At 34.2% G+C, this 20676-nt stretch overlaps 1 protein-coding gene across 1 annotated transcript; it reads left to right on the top strand.

Moving 5' to 3' along the window:
- Positions 1–1073: 1073 nt before the first annotated feature.
- On the top strand, positions 1074–19229 carry KLRD1 (killer cell lectin like receptor D1). The gene is made up of 7 exons (XM_021690442.1): positions 1074–1136; positions 8042–8192; positions 15129–15221; positions 15366–15428; positions 16947–17098; positions 17956–18059; positions 19109–19229. Exons 1-7 carry the CDS (start codon positions 1074–1076, stop codon positions 19227–19229), a joined length of 747 nt encoding a protein of 248 aa, XP_021546117.1.
- The last annotated feature ends 1447 nt before the right edge of the window (positions 19230–20676 follow it).

The raw sequence follows: 20676 nt of genomic DNA, 5'->3' as shown, positions 1-20676 counted from the left end.
AATTCAGTGAATAGTTTGAATACAGAATTTTACCTGTAATTAGTGCATCTCATTTAAGGAGAAAAATGAGAAAAAAAATAGCTTAGACTCATTAATTATAAACTCACACAACAGATCAAATGGGAAGAAAAATCTTTTATCTCAAACTCTAGTTGGCTCAGTCAGAACTAACATGTTCTCATAAAAATGTTTTTATTCTTTTATTTGAACAATGTAGATATTAACCATGCAAGCTGTCTTGATACATTATCATGTGCCATTCAATTATCTTTTAGTTTTAATGATATCTGAAAACAACAAAGGGAGGGGATGGAAAGAAAATTACAATATAAAATCATCCAAATTCATCTTTTACTTTTCCATTAAAAAAAAATGGACGTCAAATTTTATTGTTAGAAAACTGCTACTGGATGCCTGGGTAGCTCAGTTGGTTAAGCGTCTGTCTTCCGCTCAGGTAATGATCCCAAGGTTCTGGGATGAGTCCTATGTCAGGCTCCCTGCTCAGCAGGGAGTCTGCTCCTCCCCCTCCCATTGCCCCTCCCCCCCCACTTGTGCACTCTCTCTCTCTCTCTCAAATAAATAAAATCTAAAAAAAAAAAGAAAACTGCTACCATTTTAAACATAACTGTAATCCTGATATATGCTTTTCATTATTATTAATTTTTTAACACAGTTTTAAACAAGTATTAGATCTACTATTAGAGTTCAGAGAAAATTTATTCAAATATATTTTATTTTTTTTTAAGATTTATTTATTTATTTTAGAGAACGAGCAGGGGGAGGGGCAGAGGGAGAGGGAGAGACAATCCTCATGCAGACTCCCTGCTAAGTGTGGAGCCTGACTTGGGGCTCCATCCCAGGACCCTGAGATCATGACCTGAGCCAAAATCAAGAGTCAGTCATTCAAACCGATTGAGCCTCCCAGGCATGCCTCAATTATATTTTGAAGTTTATTATTTATATTTGTAAAAAAATAAAGGGAAATAGAATGAAATAAAATTGTAAATGAAAAGAAGAAAATAGGTATGTAATAGTGATCATATTAAGATGAAATATCATACAGCACAAGGAAAATGCTAAAGACAGGACCAGAGGAGATAGAGATTAACAATCAACAAGACACTTTAGATATGAAGGTAAGTTAAAGAAAATCTGTGATTAATGAATCAGATCTGTTACTGATTCCAAATAGTGACTGCTCCATAATCCTTGTTTTAAATTAAACATTTTATTAGGTTTAATGTACAAATAATGTTACTTTTTGAATATATTTTATATGTGTGATGTGACTGAAACTAAGAATGTACTAAAATTAAAATTTTAATTAAAATTGAAATGAGGGGCGCCTGGGTGGCTCAGTTGGTTAAGCGACTGCCTTCGGCTCAGGTCATGATCCTGGAGTCCCGGGATCGAGTCCCGCATCGGGCTCCCTGCTCGGCAGGGAGCCTGCTTCTCCCTCTGACCCTCCCCCCTCTCATGTGCTCTCTGTCTCTCTCATTCTCTCTGTCTCAAATAAATAAATAAAAATCTTTAAAAAAAAATAAAAAATAAAATAAAATTGAAATGAAACTGAAGTGTCCTGACTAGATAAGATGTGATAGATTTCTTTGAAATGCTTTAGATAACATATGTAAAAATGATGTATGTGAAGGAATGAAAGGACATACAACTCTTAGAGAAAATAGTGGAACAAGACAATGTAAAGATTTCAAATGGGTAAGTTCTTTTTTCTTTGAGAGAGCCTTTGAAACTACTTGTGTATCTCATACTGTTTTGGTTATCTATTGCTGTGTGTCAAACCACACCAAAGTTTAATGGCTTAGAGCAACAAATATTTTGTTTCTCATGTTTCTGTGGGTTGGCTGAGAAGCGCCCAGATGGGATAGTTCTTCTTTCTGTTCCATATAATGTTGGCCGGCTTCATTCATGGAGCTGCTATTGGGACGGAAGCCTCCATGATTCCATTAATTCTGTCTTGCCCTTCAGCTAAGATGGCTGCAAGGCTGAGGCCTGTCTCTCCTTGGTCTTTATTGTCAAAGACTTCTTTCCCTTCATGGCTATTCATCTTCTGTGACCCATCTCACCATGTGGCCTTGCCAGCATGATAACCCAGACTGCTTGGTAACTTAGTTCTTCACAAGAGAGAAAAAGATTCAGGGCCTCTTAAAAGCTTGGTTAGAGAACTTGAGAAAGAAACATCATGTCCACCACATTCTATTGGTCAAGGCAAGTAACGAGGTCAGTTCAGGTTTAAAATGGAAGGGAAGGGCACAAGGGCATGAATACAAGAAGATAGTATTTGGGGGTCACATTATAACAATCTGCTACACATATTAATCAATTATTAATTTAGTTTTGAGTCAATACATGTGAAAACTAACCATGAACGTCTGCTGTGGCCCACTGATATTAAGAGCCAGATATGCAAAGATAGTAAAACAGTCCAAGCCTGATGTTTACAATGTTATGGGTTCAGATTCTTTATAGAATTTAATTCAATCAAAAAGGACTTATTTTCACTGAATTGGTCTGGTTCAGAAAAAAAAAATCAAGCAAAATCTAGAAATAGGAATATAGTTCAAGCAGATCTACTAAATTGTGAGTATTAAAACAAATATATATATAATTTCACTCATGTAGAATTTAAGAAACAAAGAAAAAGAACAAACAGGAAAAAAAAAGAGACAACAAAAAGAACAGATTCTTAAATATAGAGAACTGGTGGTTGCCAGTGGGGAGATGGGTGGGGGGGATGGGTGAAATAGGTGATGGGGATTAAGAGTACACTTACCATGAAGAGCACTAAGTAATGCATAGAATTGTTGAATCACTATATTGTACACCTGAAACTAATATAATATTGTACATTAACTATACTTCAATAAAAAATCATAGATTTTGAATGTTAGAATGGATGTTGATCATCTAAATAAGTTGCTTATAAGTTTTAAAAGTAGCAACCTTAGATCCTCCAAGGCAAGTGTGGGGAGAGTTAAATGGGAGGGTAGCCCTGGCTTCCGTAATAATACTTCTGGGTTTTGTGTATTTTATTGGTTTATATCTCAACTTAAAATTTTATTTATATAAAAGTTCTGCTCTAAAAGATAAAAGTATGAAAATCACTGATTTAGATCTAAGCACTCTAGCAGTGCTGCAGTTGATACCTAGAGAGGTGGCTTGTTCTGAATCACGTCCTGGTTGGTTGTGCAACCGTGAAGTTCTGTCTTCTAAGTCCCCCGTTAGCATTTTCCTCACTGTTTCTTCCTGAATATAGATATGTTTAATTAATTTATTTTGATCCTGAACATGGAAAATTCTAATTATTTCCTTTTTCTCCTAAGAATTAACATTTTAACATATAAATAATTCATTAACTAGTTATTGCTTTAGTCCTTCAGGAATTTTCAAGGACCAAATCAGTGTTTTTATATATCAAAGGTTAAATTTGGAGCTGAAAAATATTCAAAATGACTTAAATTGATCTCTGATAAGAAATCTATAATAAATCCTAATTTGTTACCCCAAACATTTTATTGTAACCTTTTGTTGTGTTTCCCTAATTTTTAAATGCATATCTTTTGTATCTGTGGTGAAAGATGTTGTTCACTGTTGACTTTTATTCCCTTGGCATTAAGTATTTTTCTGAGTGTTAGCCTACCGTAGGATGTTGTGAATCTAGCTTAGGTAAAATTCTTCCTGACATCTTCAACCTCTTTATAAACATATGAATCTGAATGAAATCAAGATTGCTTTCTCATAGCCCTATCTACAGTGGCTTTGATTGTACCCAGGCAAGCATGCCTCTCTATAGTATGAGCAGAGTCTTCTGCACCATGTACATCCTACTATCCCTGAGTTTCCTTGAGTTGTATCTTGTGTCTTTGTGGTGTTTGTCCTGTTTCATTACTGTTAGTGCCCAACATGGGACAGAAACTACTCTTTTCTGATATATGGTCTTTTGGAAGTGGAACAAGTGTTTTGCATCCACTTCGGAAGTGGGAGTCATCTCCTTTTGGGGGGAAAAGTGGTGAGCATTCAGTGGAATGGGATGGTCAATGATAGGATGATTCTAGGAATATAACTTGGGGCTACAAATCATGAAGCAGGGGATCTACTGAAAAAAAGTAGAGATCCAAGATAACAAATTTGCTTGAAATCTCAGCTATTGAAACAGTTGGAAGAATCAACGGGGCACCTGGGTGGCTCACTCGGTTAAGTGAGAAGCACTTCTGGGCTTAGACTGTACATTTCCTAGTAACAGCTGCAGGCTCATGTCAATAAAAGAGCCAAATGAGTACTTACACTGCAACTGTGGAGGCCACAAGCATTCAGTGCTCCTTCCCCTGCTGCATGGTTTGCTCATTCACCTCTTTTCTTTTACATTTTTCTTTTTTTTTTTTTCAAGTAGGCTCACACTCAGGTGTGGAGCCCAATGGGGGTTTGAGCTTGCAACCCTGAGATCAAGACCTGAGCTGAGATCAAAAGTTGGCTGCCTAACCAACTGAACCACCCAGGTGTCCCTTCACTCACTCACCTGTTTCCTGTCTGCTCAGTTATCTTTTTCACAGTGAGGCTTTCCTTCATCATCTGCTTTAAAATTTTATCATCACACTTCACACCTGTCCCAGCTTTTCAAGTCCTCCTTCTTTGTTTTATATTTCTCCATCTGATAAACTCTTTTTACGTATGTGTGGTCTTATTGCTAGATTCCTGTAATAGAGTTAAAATACCACAAAACACAGATTGTTTTTTCTTTTGTGGGTTATTGTATACAAAGCATCCAAAAGAGTGTCTGGCACTTAGCAGCTACCCAGGAATATTCCTTAAGTAAAGACATTGAGTTTAGCTTGAAATATCTTCAAAGGAAGTATTGATGCTTGTTAACGTAAGAGTTGGGGAAAATCTTAATAATTTCAATATGAACTATCTTTAAAATAGTATTTTTTTTAAATATTGGCTTTAACATATTCAGGTATCAATTTACTTTTCCATCAAAGTTCTTCCTACTCTAGCCATAAAAATTTATAATTCTCATATAATAGAAAATGTGATTCTGTTCTCTATTTACTGTTGAAGAGGAAGAATGAAACTCATTCAGATTTAACTAATGGCAATTTCAAAACACTTAGTATTTCACTTTAATGATACAACAAGGCAAATAGCCAAGATATGATACTCTTCTGGGATACCTCAGCCTATTGATCAACATTCTTACAGTGTTCATAGTGGAACAACAACACTCAACACTCACTTTCTTCTCATGCCAGTCACTGCAAAGACTAAAAGCATCAACTGCATTTAAATGACTTGGGAGAAAGTAATCAGGATACAGGCTATTTCTGTTCCTTTTTTTTAATTTCCAGCAGTCTGAAGGTGACTATAACCGGGAAAAATTCATGTTAAACAAGTAAATTGTAAAATGTAGTATATGTAATATAAAAATTTTTGATTATCTTAAGGTTACAGGAAAATAAAAACAAAGTCTTTATCACTGACAAAGAAGGTTTATCTCAACTGAGACAATTTATATTTTCTACTTCGTGTCATGAAGCTGACTTACCAGACCTAACCCTATTATCTCATAGCATGTTGGATGCACCCTTCTTATGTTACTAAAAAATTGAGTTACAATTTTCTAAACTTTTCGTTAGGCAGAGATCTTAAAATTAGAGATAACATTTATTCTCATCATTCTACCTGTTAGTGTCTGCCTGGAACATTGTAAACATGATATTCACATACAGTGAATATTAAATATCTTTAATTGCTACTGACAAGTTATAATGTTTACTTTGCACTTATATCTTTCTGGTTAAAGATTTATCACCTCTCCCACCACACACACACACACACACACACACACACACACACACACACACACAAACAGAATAGAAAGAGGGAGCAGGGTAAAATCTTTTTTTTTTCCTATGAAGTCTAACTGCAAACAAACCTAAAAAATTTTAAAAAGAAGCATCCACTTTGGTACCAATATCCTCTTAAAGTGAATTATTTTATATCTGAAAGTATCATTAAATTCACAAATAGATATTAGTGTATATAGACAGATTAAAAAAATAAGTTATATTTTTTAGAAGACAGAAAGAATGAAAACAGGCAAACCAGGAAGCAAAGCATATAACTGAAAGCTATTAGAGGTTATACAAAATTTTGGTGACAATCTAGTTTAATGATCTGTTGAAATCTAGGTTTTATCTTCCTAAAAATAAATGGTACATAGTCTAGTATGTGTGCATGCATATATTTACATATTTATAATTTATTAAATATTATGTGTATTATTAAACACTAAATATATATTTTTAAAACATTTAATTTATTTATTTGAGAGAAAGAGAGCACAGACAGGGGTGGGGGAAGGGACAGAGGGAGAGGGAGAAGCTGACTCCCCACTGAGCAGGGAGTCAAATGCGGGGCTAAATCCCAGGACCTTGGGATCATGACTTGAGCTGAAGGCAGACATTTAACCGACCAAACCACCCAGGTGCCCTTAAACATTAAATATTTATATATTTATAGATATATACAAATATATGTTATTATTATATAGAAAATATGCATCCAATACATCTAAGGTTATTTATGTATCTAAAAATTGAAGATTCAAAATTACTAGGACAATGAAGGACAAATAATATACATCATCTTACAGTTATGAAAAGTGACTCTCTATATTTTGATCTATTAGAGGTAGAAAAAGCTTAGTGAGTCTCGGCTCAGCTGTTGCTACCTAGTTGACTTAAAGCATACTTCCCTTGATAATCCTCTGTGTTTTCAACTATATAACTTAAGAAATAATGCTAAATAAATTATGCAAAAGATCTACCACAAAGCCTGGCATATAGTAAACTGAAAAATATTTAACTGCTTTAAAATAATTATTAGATATGAAAATTATAATATATTATGAAAATTGTGTGAATTTAAAGGAAAATAAAGTGTAAGGTATCATTGTCATTGGCGTTATTACAGAATGAGAAAAATGATACAAATGGAAAAACTAGAATGTTAGAAATGTTGGAAACTGAGTCTAATAGCTTCTGTTAATAGTTTCTGTGCCACCCTCGTAACTTTTTTCTTTCCTTCCCTCTTTCCTTTTCTTTCTTTCTTCTTTTTTTTCTTTTTCTTTCTTTTTTTCTTTCTTTTTCTTTCTTTCTTTCTTTCTTTCTTCTTTCTTTTCTTTCTTTCTTGCTTTCTTTCTTTCTTCTTTCTTTCTTTCTTTCTTTTTCTTTCTTTCTTCTTTCTTTTTTCTTTCTTCTCTCCTTTCCTTCTTTCTCTCCTTTTCTTGCCAAATCTATGTACCACCTAAATGATATATTTGTTTTTGTATAACTTGATAAAATCACAAATAAATAAATAAAAGACTACTTCTCTACTAAAGAATTAGAGACACATTATAACATTTTTAAGAATAATCCTTTATGGGGCACCTGGGTGGCTCAGATGGTTAAGCGTCTGCCTTTGGCTCAGGTCATGATCCCAGGGTCCTGGGATCGAGCCCCACATCGGGCTCCTGGCTCAGCAGGGAGCCTGCTTCTCCCTCTCCCTCTGCCTCTCTCCCTGCTCATGCTCTCTCTCTCTCTCTCTCTGTATCTGTGTCTCAAATGAATAAATAAAATCTTTAAAAAAAAAAGAATAATCCTTTATATGCCTCTTTTCCTTCAGATTTAGTTCACGCTACTGGATTTTGGAAATGTATAGGTTAATTGATCTTCACTGGACAAGAGATCAGTATGAAAACTGAAAGGTGAGTTTTCCAGACTGATAGGTTTTTACTGATCTGAGTAACCTCCTGTTTGGTACTTATGTGTCTTATTATTCTTAGGGAATTCTTTTACTTCCCCTATTTTTTCTTTATGCTCAAGTTTCATCAAGAGATACTGATCATAGAGTTTTATCATGCATGTATTTTTGCCTAAAGTCAAGAAAGAGGCTCTGTGCCGTTCCATAGATATTTAGTAAAAATACTTCAGTTTTAGACTTTAGGAAGTAAACAATGTGTCACTTTGGGGTGTTATTTCAGAGTGAGAACCTAAAGACCCACCAACAGCTCACCGCAGACAAACTGTTTCCATCTACATGGGGACCGACAAGCCACAGCTGCAGCCAACAAGGTCTTTGCGACTCTTACATGAGGTCTTACACTCTACCGAAGTCTCCTGCGATGGGACTTAGTAATTAGAAGACATATGCTTTAAAGGCTGCGATTAAGAAACTTTGAAACACACAAACAATGAATCATGGAACACTTCATCTAAAACTAATGATGTAATGTATGGGGATTAACATAAGAATAAAAAAAAGAAAAAAGAAAAAAGAAAGAAATTTTGAAACAAATTGTATGGTTTTTTTTCCCCCATTCTGGTTTTATAAACCCCTCTCTGCCCTTAATAATCAGAGATTGTCAATGTTTTATCCAAAATCAATGTTACCGATTAAGACATTATTTTGAATGCTTCTTTTCCCGTGTAGACATCTTACTTTATAAAACAGCTATTAGGGAGGCTCAAGTGCTGAGAAAAATCTAAATATACCCAAAACCTTCACATTATTATTTTTTCTTTCATCTGAATCTGAATAAGCTCTTCCTGAACCAGATGCAGAGTTGATTGTTTCTTTGGTTTTGTTGCTTGTTTTTCTACTTCTTTTGATGGGTAGGAGTTTCCTGGTACTTTTAATTTCATGGGAAAAAAGGGAAACATTCTTGTATAACAACTTTGGTTAATATCCATGATTGAATTTAAATGGTCATTTAAATCACAACTGTAAAATGATACCCTACTTGTCAAAACAACAATGCAGTATCTAAAACCCATAATATAATTGCGCAGATATTGGTAAAAAACCTGAGATCAAATTAAAACAAGGTATTGAATAAGAACTGAAAAATCAGCATTTCTACTAATGGCAAATATTTCCTCACTTGATGGAGCTACAAAATGATCATCTCAACTCCTTAGAGAAGGCCAGAGCAAGATCCTGTAAGAAACAATTCTGGTCAACTCTTAGGAAAGCTCTATTGGTGGAACTGAATGACAAATAAGAATCTGGTTACTCAATTTAAAGTGATGTCAGGATCTTTAACTCTAGGACAAGAATATTCAAAGGTGGGAAAAATTTAAATGATTTCCTATTGCTATGTTTACTTGTATAATCTTTACATTAAAGAAAGTATTGGATAAAACAGAATTTCTGATGTATTAACAAATTTCTACATCAATGAAACAGTAGAGTGCTCAAATATTTTACTAGAATTAAATGTACTGATACTGGTAAATGTGTACTCATACACTTAATGAGACATTCAATTAAACAGTAGAATAGACATGTGATATTTGCTCAATAAATGTTAAATTTTTCCCCCACTAAATCAACTTATTAAATGAAAATTGGTAAACAAAGGAAAAGTTCCAGTCATTTACTTTGTCTTTTCTTTAACAACCAAACTTCAGAGTAACAAAATAAATGGTGGTAATTACTTTCTAAAATATAAAAACAGAGATTATATGATAGTGGTTATACAAATTTATACACAAGACAAAATTGCATAAAACTATACACATACACACACACTCAAGCAAATAAGTGCATACAAAACTGGTGAAATCTGAATAGTTTATGGATTGTATGAATGTCAATGTCATGGATTTGATATTATACTCTAATTGTATAAGACATTACCATGGGGAAAACTGAATGAAGGGTACCAGGGAACTACCTGTACTTATTAACTTTGCACTTTTATGTCAATCTATAAGCATTGCAACATAAAAAGTGAAAAAAAAAGAGGTTAACAGAAGATAGTGTATTCTCTTGGTATTAGCACTAGCTATCTTCTTTTCACTTTCTTATGTCTCAACTACACTATCCTCCCTCTAAAGTCAAATTCTGTTATATTCTTTAATAAAATATTCATTCCACCTCAGAAATAGTAAATTCATGGCACCTGGGTGGCTCAGTAGGTTAAGCATCTGACTCTTGATCTCAGCCCAGGTCTTGATCTCAGGGTCATGAGTTCGAGCCCCACACTGGGTGTAGAGCCTACTTAAAAAAAATAGTAAATTCAGAGATGGTGGATGTGCTAAATGTTTTCAAATCAAAGCTCATGGAAGTCATTGCTCATCTTTATAACACTGTTTCTTGATGAATCTGGACTTGAATTGATTATAATTGGTACACAATAAGAAGTTCACTCTTTTTCTGTGCTTCAGAATAAAGTTTTACATGTTGATCAGTGGTAGACTCATTCATAAAGATCTATTTTAAGAAAAAAATAAAGGAAATAAAACAAACAAACAAACAAAAACTAAAAATTATTGAAAGGGGTCAACAATTTCCCAAAGTTCATCTTTCTAGAAATTTAGTGCTTTAGATTTCCTTTAGATGATCATTACTATTCATTTTGTTTTGAGTAAAGTTGACCCCACTCTAGTGTCCAAATTAGACCCCAACTGATTCAAACCAATCAATGTGTCTTATCCACTAGCCACAGTAATTTGCATATGGCCTAGTCAGTGTCAACAAGATGGAGAGGGATTCTTGGATGACTCTCTCAAGAATGTGAGGAAAATAAGCTAGAAACAGAAGAGTTTATTTTATGTTGTTCTAGTTATATAAATTTAAGAAATGGGCAAAACTAAACTATGGTTTTCATTTGAGGTTAAGATAGTTTTGGAGTCAAGATGGTGGTGATATCCAGAAGGAGAAAGAGAGTAGTAGTACTAGTTTAAGTGAGGAAAGATCTTGGGGGTGCTGGAAATGTTCTATTTCTTGATGGGGGTGGTAGTTGCAGGTCTTGCCTTTGATAATTCATTAGAATTTTTGCTTTTATAACTTTTCAAAATGTATATTTTATTTAAAAAGATGGGAAGAAAATATGTGTGTTGAATTTTTTCCATCTTATTTAGGTATTGGTTTGAGGCATGTCTGTTATCTACTCTCACTATAACCACAGTTCTGTATTTCCAAGTCCAATTTATCCTACAAGCTCATGCTCAAATTTCAATTTTAATATGAGTCCTTTTTCTTTCTGAAGTCATCTCTCCCTCCTCTGTTTCTCTGTTCTGTTCCAGAGTGGATTGGGAATAGATTCAAGGGCTACCTCCTTTGTAATGAAGCACAAATGAGAGAGAGCTGGGGTCTCCTGTGCTTGAGGATTGATTGAATTGGTGTATTGTTATATTTTAGAGTTTTAGGGTATTTCAGTTAGAGAGTAGAGATGAATCAATATTTTCTCAAACTGAGTGTCACACATTTTCCTTTGGGTGACATTGAAAAACACTTCAAGATTGAGCTGAATGTTTTTGATTTGATTGTTAGGTTATTGAATGAACATTTGAACAAATTATCTGGTTGTTCCTTGTACCTTAAAATAGTTATTATAAAACTGACATAAGGTGCCTTACCAAATTACGTGAATAGCATAAAATTCAGGTTTCTGGGAAAAGGTTAAGAAACTCTTATGAAAATTTACAATGAATAAAAATAGACCATTATGAAATATTAAAATACAGACACCTGTGTTCCTATGAAAATAAATTGTTTTAATTATGAATAAAAATACATATTCTTACCAGGTGATGTTTCATTTAAATAAAGTGATTAGGTTCATGTTTCATACTTTAGGTGATTGGAGATAAAATAGGTAATCATAATTCTAACATGTGGCTTTAAAATAGAGTAGAATTTCATTTTATCCATTGTTTTATTCAACAACCAATTAAACTTGTTTTGAATCATAACAATTTTAACTCATTTATACCATTTGTTTTAAAATAATGGGGCTTTTTTGCATCTCTGAAATAAGATGTGGAGCCATATTAGAGGTATGAATATAAAAACTAGTCCATCCTTTTAAGAAAAAAAAGTTCTTGCTATGGCTGCATTTAAAACTTTTGCTGACTTTAGAAACTATAAAAAAAAAAGAAGATAGCAGGAAGGGAAAAATGAAGGGGGGGAATCGGAGGTGGAGACAAACCATGAGAGACTATGGACTCTGAGAAACAAACTGAGGGTTCTAGAGGGGAAGGGTGTGGGGGGATGGGCTAACCTGGTGATGGGTATTAAAGAGGACACGTACTGAATGGAGCACTGGGTGTTATACGCACACAATGAATCATGGAACACTACATCAAAAACTAATGATGTAATTTATGGTGATTAACATACCATAATAAAAAAAATTGTGGTAAAAAAAAAACTAATGGTGTAATGTATGGTGATGAACATAACATAATAAAATTTAAAAAATAAACTATAGACATACGCACATGCTTTATTCACAAAGTTTCATTAAATTCAAATGTCCCAAGAGGGGACATCTAATTACTTAGGAAGAAAGTGTTGCTTAAGACATTTATGTTCTGATGTCTCCTAAGATGAGTACAGTTTGGTGGTGATTTATAAACCATAAGTGAATGGGCAGAAAGAGAGGGAGAGGAAGAGGGAGAGAAATGAGTCATGTGATTACTTGCTTATTATAAGAGAAAATCATGTTGGAGCATGAGGTTAAATAGCGGAGTCTGATGGCATTCATTTACTTTACTCAAAATGCAATGTGCCCAGATTTGCATAGGCAAAAATAAATCTGTGACTCTTTGTGTAATTGGGCCTGCAGGGACTGGGATTTATTTTATATGTTCCACTGTGTTTCTAACCAGGGCTTTATGAACTCCCTACCATCTTAGGTCAGACATTCACTTAGTACTTGGTTTTGGGAGAATGGCTCCACTTTCTCCCATAATTTGTTAAGTGTCAGGTAGTTCTGGTGCTCTTCTGAAGTCTTTTTTTGAGTTTAACCTCAGGTAACACCAAGGCAGTTTTGTAAAATTGCCCTCAAGGTAGAGCCTCAGGGTGTGAAATTTGAGACAAGAAAACAAAGGAAGCAGGATAACAATTTTTTTTTTAAGATTTTATTTATTTGACAGAGAGACACACAGTGAGAGAGGGAACACAAGCAGGGGGAGTGGGAGAGGGAGAAGGAGGCTTCCCGCGGAGCAGGGAGCCCGATGCGGGGCTCGATCCCAGGACCCTGAAATCATGACCTGAGCCGAAGGCAGACGCTTAACGACTGAGCCACCCAGGTGCCCCCAGGATAACAATTTAACAGGATAAAAAAAATCTACCTAGATTCCCAGTAAACTCAAAGGATGAAAACCATACATGTCCTGTTTTCCAAATGATGTTTTAAGATGACTTTAATATTCACATATTAAAAAAAAAATCCCACTCATTTTCTTTTATGATAGTCAGAGGGTTTGCATTACACATGTACTGTGGTAATTTCCTGTGTTGTGGTTCCTGGAACATTTTAGAAGCTAGAGACTTTACTGCTTCTTGTTCATATGATACATTCACCAATAGAAGATTCAAGAACATTGTTCAAATAAATAATTTTTCTCTTTTTTTCTTTTAAATTTCTTCATGCGTGACTTCTGGATTGTTTAGTTTCCGGCTCAGCTCTGTGAACCAACACAACACCATCCTTCTTGATTAAGCACACATTGTGCCTTGTCGGCATCGATACTGGATCATTTCTCATGGCAGGTATGTGAGGCCCGAGTCATAAAATTTAAAAAAATGAAATGAAACAGAAAAGGCATCTCAGGGATATGGCTAATTTCAGGGCAGTGTTTTATAGGAAAAAGTAGACATTTTTAGGCTTTCTATGTATCAGCGCTTTCCACTTCTGATTCTTTATCTGTAACTTAGAAAAGATTTTGTGAAGATTTTCCAGCAGGTTTAAAGAGTGGCTTCTGACGGGGATAGCTCTAAACTCTGAATGTAAACTGAATTTACCAGGTTAAATTATGAACAACATAATGCTAGCACCAAAGTAAATAGAGAATGCCAAGTATTAGTGACAATGCTTATAAGTGTTTTTTAAAAATTTACCATTTGTGCTGTAACACCCCAAATCACCTAGATTAATAGTTTGACACATTGGACTGTCTGTTAGTGACTCTTTGGGAGTATGCTAATGTTAATGCCAAATCTCCTAACATTAAATTATTTTAGGGTAAATGCCAATAAGCAGTAATTTTTGGTATGAAAATGCATAATGTTCTTGTAAAAAATGGTTGCTTATATATCATAATTTAATGTACTGTGAAATGAATTCAGGTCCCCAAGGTATTACCCATACATCACACCAGGTCCGGAGTGCTCCTATGTCTTATCTTCCCTATAAAAAAAACCTCTACAAAGCTATAAGCAGCCAGATATTTCTTAGGTAGAGAATGCACTAAGATGAATAGAAGGGCACATTTCCAAGTATACTATTGTGGCAATGGCAGAATTTGCTAAGTAAAAGACTCTGGGTAGACAAACTTTCATTTGATTTCTGACTTGGATACTTACTAGCTTTGGTATCTGGTATTAAAAATAACATTATTAATGGACCTTAAGTTTTCTTTTTTTTAAATTTTATTTTATTTTGTTATGTTAGTCACCATACATCATTAGTTTTTTTTTTTCAAGATTTTATTTATTTATTTGAGACAGAGAGAATGAGAGACAGAGAGCATGAGAGGGAGGAGGGTCAGAGGGAGAAGCAGACTCCCTGCCGAGCAGGGAGCCCGATGCGGGACTCGATCCCGGGACTCCAGGATCATGTCCTGAGCCGAAGGCAGTCGCTTAACCAACTGAGCCACCCAGGCGCCCCCATCATTAGTTTTTGATGTAGTGACCTTAAGTTTTCTTATCTACTTAATGGGAATCATATTATCTTGTGATTCTTGTTGAGAAAATAAATACCTGTTACGTAAGCCCATAAAACACAACCTGATGCCTGCTGATGTCTTCTTACTCCAGATCCCTAAGCTTCTTTGTGTAATTAAGAAATAAATGGTAAGTCCACTTTATGGGGACAGGACTGGTAAAGGAGAAAAGTTATAGATAATCTCAGTAATGAATAAATTACACCACATAAAAATTTGGGTATTGGGGCGAGTTCTGATGGGAATATTTTCGTTTTCCAGTATTTCATTGGCAAGATGATTGGGTTATCAAATCAAAGAATGTTTTAGATTCTCTCTCACCATGTTGCTTTTAAGATCTTCAGCTCCTGCCTTTGTTCTTTAAATAACCACTGTATCTCTCTTTCACTACAGCTTCTCAGACCACTCCATGGAATTTGATTTCTGGGATCTTAGGAGTAATCTGCCTTTTTTTGATGGCTACTATGGGAATTTTGTTGAAAGATTGTAAGTTTTTCTAGGCAAGTTTGTATAAAGACCATAACTGTGGTGAAACCATTTAATGCAAAGGTTTCATTTTATTAATGTGTAGTATTTTATTATTTCATAAGCTTGTATCTAATGAAGTAAATTTTTAATCATTTCTTACAGTATATCCTAAACACAGTATTCAGCCAACATTGTCTCCAGATGCAATCACAGAACTCCAGAAAGGTAGGTTCCATACTTTGGAAAACCTTAGTGTTGGTAGAGGATGAAATAGACAGTTTCTTGTTTTTCTCACACAGAGCATAATGGAATAGTACACTTAGTAATGCAAGTTTACCTACTAATTGTAGGATAGTAGCATTTCATTATTCTCTAATGTAAAAGCATTAAATTACATTGAACATGGATCATTTACATATTTAAGTCATAAGGAAAATATTAGCCTGAAATGACATTTTTTTCCTATATGAGTGCTCATGTTTAAATAACAAATATAAGTTACAGTAAATACTATGGTTAATCCTAATTACCTGCTGGTTTGCTCATAGCTCATACTTTTGTATCTCTTTACCTTTGCTTCTGCTTCTTGCATGTCTCAGAATATAGTGCACAGATTTCTGTTATTTTACACCCTACTTATCCAGTGAAAGCCAGCTCAAAGTCCAATTTTTAAGGTATTTTTTGCAAATGGTCTCCAAATTGTCTCGCCATCTTCTGTGATCATATTTATTTATCTTTTTCCCCTTTGCATTTTTTCCATCCGTATTGAGATATTATTGACATATAATGCTGTGTAAGTTTAAAGTAATCAACAGGTTGATTTGATACACTTATATGTTGCAATATGATTACTACCATAACATTTACTAATACCTCTATCATGTCACATGATTACCATTTCTTTTTTTATGGTGAGAGCATTCAAGATCTACTTTTTTAGCAACTTGCAGTGTATAATACAGTATTGCTAACTATAATCATAACTGTGTGCATTAGATCCCCAGAACTTATTCACCTTCTAACTGGAAGTTTGTCCCCTTTGACCAACATCTCTTCATTTACCCCACTGTCCAGCTCCTAGTAACCACCATTCCACCCTACACTTCAGAACCATTCACTTGACAAAGATTTGAGTGCCTACCATGTGTCTTGACTTTTATCACTGAGGATAGTAAATGTTCAAGACCCATCACTGGTAAACTGTAGTATTAGACTTCAAGCTAATTGTTTTATTTATCTCTATTTTGAAAATAAAATATCCAAACATCAGAATTCTCCAATTTGTGCTATATTCTTTTCTGACTCGGGAAATATGCTAAAATATTTCCCTTTAAATATCTCTTTAATCTAGTTTATTCCTATTTACACAACAGAGCTCAATTTGGGGTCACTTCCTCAAAAAGGTTCTTTAGCCACCCTGCAATTTATACTCCGCTACCCAATGTTTTAACATACTGACTTATTCTTGTGTATACTTACCAAAATTATCATTAAATATAATAGATAAATGATTGGAAATTATATAGTTCTGACTCTATATCTCGAATATAATCTCTATTAGGAAAAAGGGTTATGTCTGACTTGTTCACATTAATAGCCCCTGAACTATAGTATGCGTAGTAGATTCTCAAAGAATATTTGTGGAAAATAGTGAAGAAATAACAAATGATTTTTGAATGAGTAAATAGCATTGAAAAAATCGAATGTCATAAGTCATGTGTTTTTTTTTTTTTTTCCTCTTAGGCTCTAACTGTTGTTCTTGCCCAAAAGGGTGGATTGCGTACCACTGCAACTGCTACTTCTTTTCTGGTGAATTAAAAACCTGGAAAGAGAGTCGTGATTTCTGTGGTTCTCAGAATTCCAGTCTAGTTCAGATTGAAAACGGAGATAAATTGGCATGTATTTAATTCTGGTTTCCTACCTTTTCTTTGACCTAGGAACATATGTTACCTAAGTAAGCTGAATACTTTTGTTTGTCTTTAATTATAGTAAGTGGATTGTTATTATTTGAACTAATGACTTACTAATTTGCTATATCTTGAAACAATCATTATAAAACCTACATAAAATTTCTCAAAGATTTATATTATAGGAATAAAAATCAAGTTACATTCCAGATAAAGCACAAGGAACATTTTAGAGATAATTCAAAGAACGAATAATAGGCCATTATTTTTATTCAAAGACTAATAAAATAACTTCATAATTTTTAGTTCATTAATTAAATTTATAATTTCTTTTGTAATTATATCTTTTGTCATCACTCTGGGATCTAATGTGTGATAAGTACGGAGAGTATGATCAAAAAATTACCCAATTTAAGAAAAAGTGAAAAATTTCTATAGCTGCATGAAGAACCTGTCCTGAGTATAAGTTAAGTAGACTATATCTATGAAATATATCCTCAAGATACTGTTGATGTGGGATCAAATTTGATTTAATCTTCTTTGAAGGAGGTGTTCCATGAAAACTCTTACTTCCCTCTAATGTCTTATTCCTTTAAGAAGTGATATTTTGTGGCATTTATTTCTATATCTTAAATGAATATTTGTGGAAATTAGGGAATAAATAACATAAGGAAGAAAAGGAAGAAATATGAGGCATGTGACTATACTTTCTAAACTGGACATTAAAAATTATTTCAGTTTGTATGATTAAAAAGCTAAATCTGATGCTGACACTTTCTTCAAAGTACATTATTCCCAGAATAGATTCAAGTTTGATTAATGTGTTTGTCTTTGTTTCCAATCAGCATTTTATGAGCTCCAGTAAATATTTTTACTGGATTGGACTCTCTTACCATAAAAAATGTGATGCCTGGTTGTGGGAAGATGGCTCCAGTGTCTCCCAAGATCTGTAAGTTTCTGGCAGCCAAGTTTCCTTTTAGTTCTTTCTTTCTTTTTTTTTTTTTAAGGTCTTTTTAGTTGAGTTTTTTTTTTTTAAAGATTTTATTTATTTGACAGAGAGAGAGAGAGAGAGGGAGAGCACAAGCAGGGGGAGCAGCAGAGGGAGAGGGAGAAGCAGGCTTCCCGTGGAGCAGGGAGCCTGATGCGGGGCTCAGTCCCAGGCCCCTGGGATCATGACCTGAGCCGAGGGCAGACGCTTAACGACTGAGCCACCCAGGTGCCCCTCTTTTTACTCTTTTATGAGTTTATAGATCTCACCAGAGACTGTAACATTTGGGAGCACTGTAGCTAGGATAACCTGTCTAAGGCATGAAAATACAGAAAAGAAAGGAGATCTAACAATTTTAGCTCCATCTAGATCATCCAAATTTATGCTCAACTGACATGAAGTTAGTGTACTTGTGACCATTAAACAGCTTTTGATTTTTTTTTTTTTTTGCTTTGTATAAGCACTTGGATGAGTATGTGCATATACAGATGCTTACCTTCACAGAAGCTCTCCAGGGAAAATAACATAGTTATTATTTTTTTTACTCTTCTTGAGCCTGTTATTTTTCAGTATACTCCCATGTTTCAAATATTCTGAGGTTATTTTCTGTATATTTGTAATCTTTAGTTCTCATTTTCATTCATAAACATTGGACGTGCAGCATCAGACAATGACGAATCTTATGCTTGGATTTGTTTTCCCAGGATAGATTATCCAGTACATTTTTAAACAAAATAGAGGTATACCATATATCAAAACCATTAATAACAACAGCAAAAACACAAAATCCTTGGCCTTAATGCTGTTGATTATTGGGGCAATAGCTGAGTTTTTGTAATACTGTGCTCTGAAATTGTGAAAACATGGCTCTTGAATAAAAATCAATTGACTCAATATATTAATATCTCACTCAAGTGCTTTAAAAAATTCTATCATTTAATAAAAAAACACAATCCCTAGATATTCTCGTTTCCTTTTCTCATATGTTAACATTTTATTTTTCATTACAGATTGCCATTAGTTCAAAAATTAAGTCCGGAGAAATGCGTAATGTATAACGCGAGACAAAGTGTTTTGGATGAATCCTGTGACGATAAATATCGTTTTATATGTAAACAAAAAGTTATTTAGTGTTTCTTGGAGTGGAAGGGGTGGGTGGTGAAGATTCAGTAGTATAAGGACATGACTTTACCTCTTATATTATTGCTAATTATCTACTTCTGGGATCTGTAAAATGTTTCAAATCAAGTCTTGTGATACAATTTTCATATATTTGAAATAATGTTTTAAAATTGGTGAAATTTGTGCACCTATATCTGTAATAACAACGCATCAAGGTAAAAAATTTCAGGACAGTTGTGATTTAATGCATATGTTCAATATTAAATTTAATATATTTTATGCATATATTCTTATAAATTTTCTTTGCAGAAATTCAAATAAAATAATTTGCATCAAATGACCTATATCAATGTCATTTAAGTTATTTGTAAGGCATAGTAAATTGGAAGTCCCATCTTCATTTTACTTTTCTGGAACTTAGTTCTTTCTAGATATCTATATATCTATATGTTTTAATTCAGAGCTTAAAGTGTCATATGACAGCTTCCTCATGTGTATCATCAGACTTTAGAGGGGAACATATTTGTGTTCTTCTCTTGATGGTCCTGAGTTCTGCAGAATAATTTTGAATCTTTGTCCAAATAGTGGTTCCCATGTGATTGTTTTTAGCTTTTGCAAGGGTAAATGGAATCCAAGCCTGATCACATAAATTTGCAATACTTATTTTTCTATCCTACACATCTTTCTTGCCTTATGGTTATCCACCAGTAAAAAGTTACTGAGATGTAAATTGAAGATCTTAATCTCTAATCAACCCCAAGCCTTTTTCCTAAAAGTTAGGTGTGAAATACTGAACAATTCCCTTTTTCTGTCGGGGGAGGGAGCAACCCATTTAACTGAGGGGCTTCTGACTGTGTCAGAGAAGGGTGGGAACATAGTACGGTCTGATGTCTGTGACCTGGATGGGGTTTTCCTAATATCACAGATATCAAAAGCCAATTCCCTTTTTTAAAACTATTGCATATACATCTTTAAAAATTTATATTGACACATCTTTTTGTTTTATATTTCAATTAAATTATAATAATTAAGAACCTCAATTTGATTTTTAATAAAGAGCCAGGAAGAGAAAAAGCCCTGTGTGTTTTAGTTCTTAAAATATAAGTATAATAAGGGGCGCCTGGGTGGCTCAGTGGGTTAAGCATCTATCAGCCTTGGGCTCAGATCATGATCCCAGGGTTCTGGTATCGAGCCCCACGTCAGGTTCCTTGCTCAGCGGGGAGCCTGCTTCTCCCTCTCCCCTTGCTGCTACCCCTGCTTGTGCTCTCTTGCTCTTTCTCTCTCTGTCAAATAAGTAAATAAAATCTTAAATATATATATAAGTATAATAAGACTACAAACTGCACTCTTCACATTCTCGTATGAAGATTAGGAAAAATGCACTTAAGTGATGTTATGAAAACTACAAGACAATCTAAATCAAATGTTTAACTTGGGCTAGGAGGACACACATTAT

Source organism: Neomonachus schauinslandi, chromosome 5 (assembly GCF_002201575.2).
Source record: "Neomonachus schauinslandi chromosome 5, ASM220157v2, whole genome shotgun sequence".
NCBI classification, from domain to species: Eukaryota; Metazoa; Chordata; class Mammalia; order Carnivora; family Phocidae; genus Neomonachus; species Neomonachus schauinslandi.
The sequence above is the reverse complement of the archived record's forward strand: the minus strand, read 5'-3'. Positions and strand labels throughout refer to the sequence as shown.

Coding starts and splice junctions, on each gene's coding strand:
- KLRD1 (XM_021690442.1), top strand. CDS start 1,074: ATGCTAAAGACAGGACCAGAGGAGATAGAGATTAACAATCAACAAGAC. Junction 15,429..16,946: donor AATCACAGAACTCCAGAAAG/GTAGGTTCCATA, acceptor TTTTCCTCTTAG/GCTCTAACTGTTGTTCTTGC. Junction 17,099..17,955: donor TTGAAAACGGAGATAAATTG/GCATGTATTTAA, acceptor GTTTCCAATCAG/CATTTTATGAGCTCCAGTAA.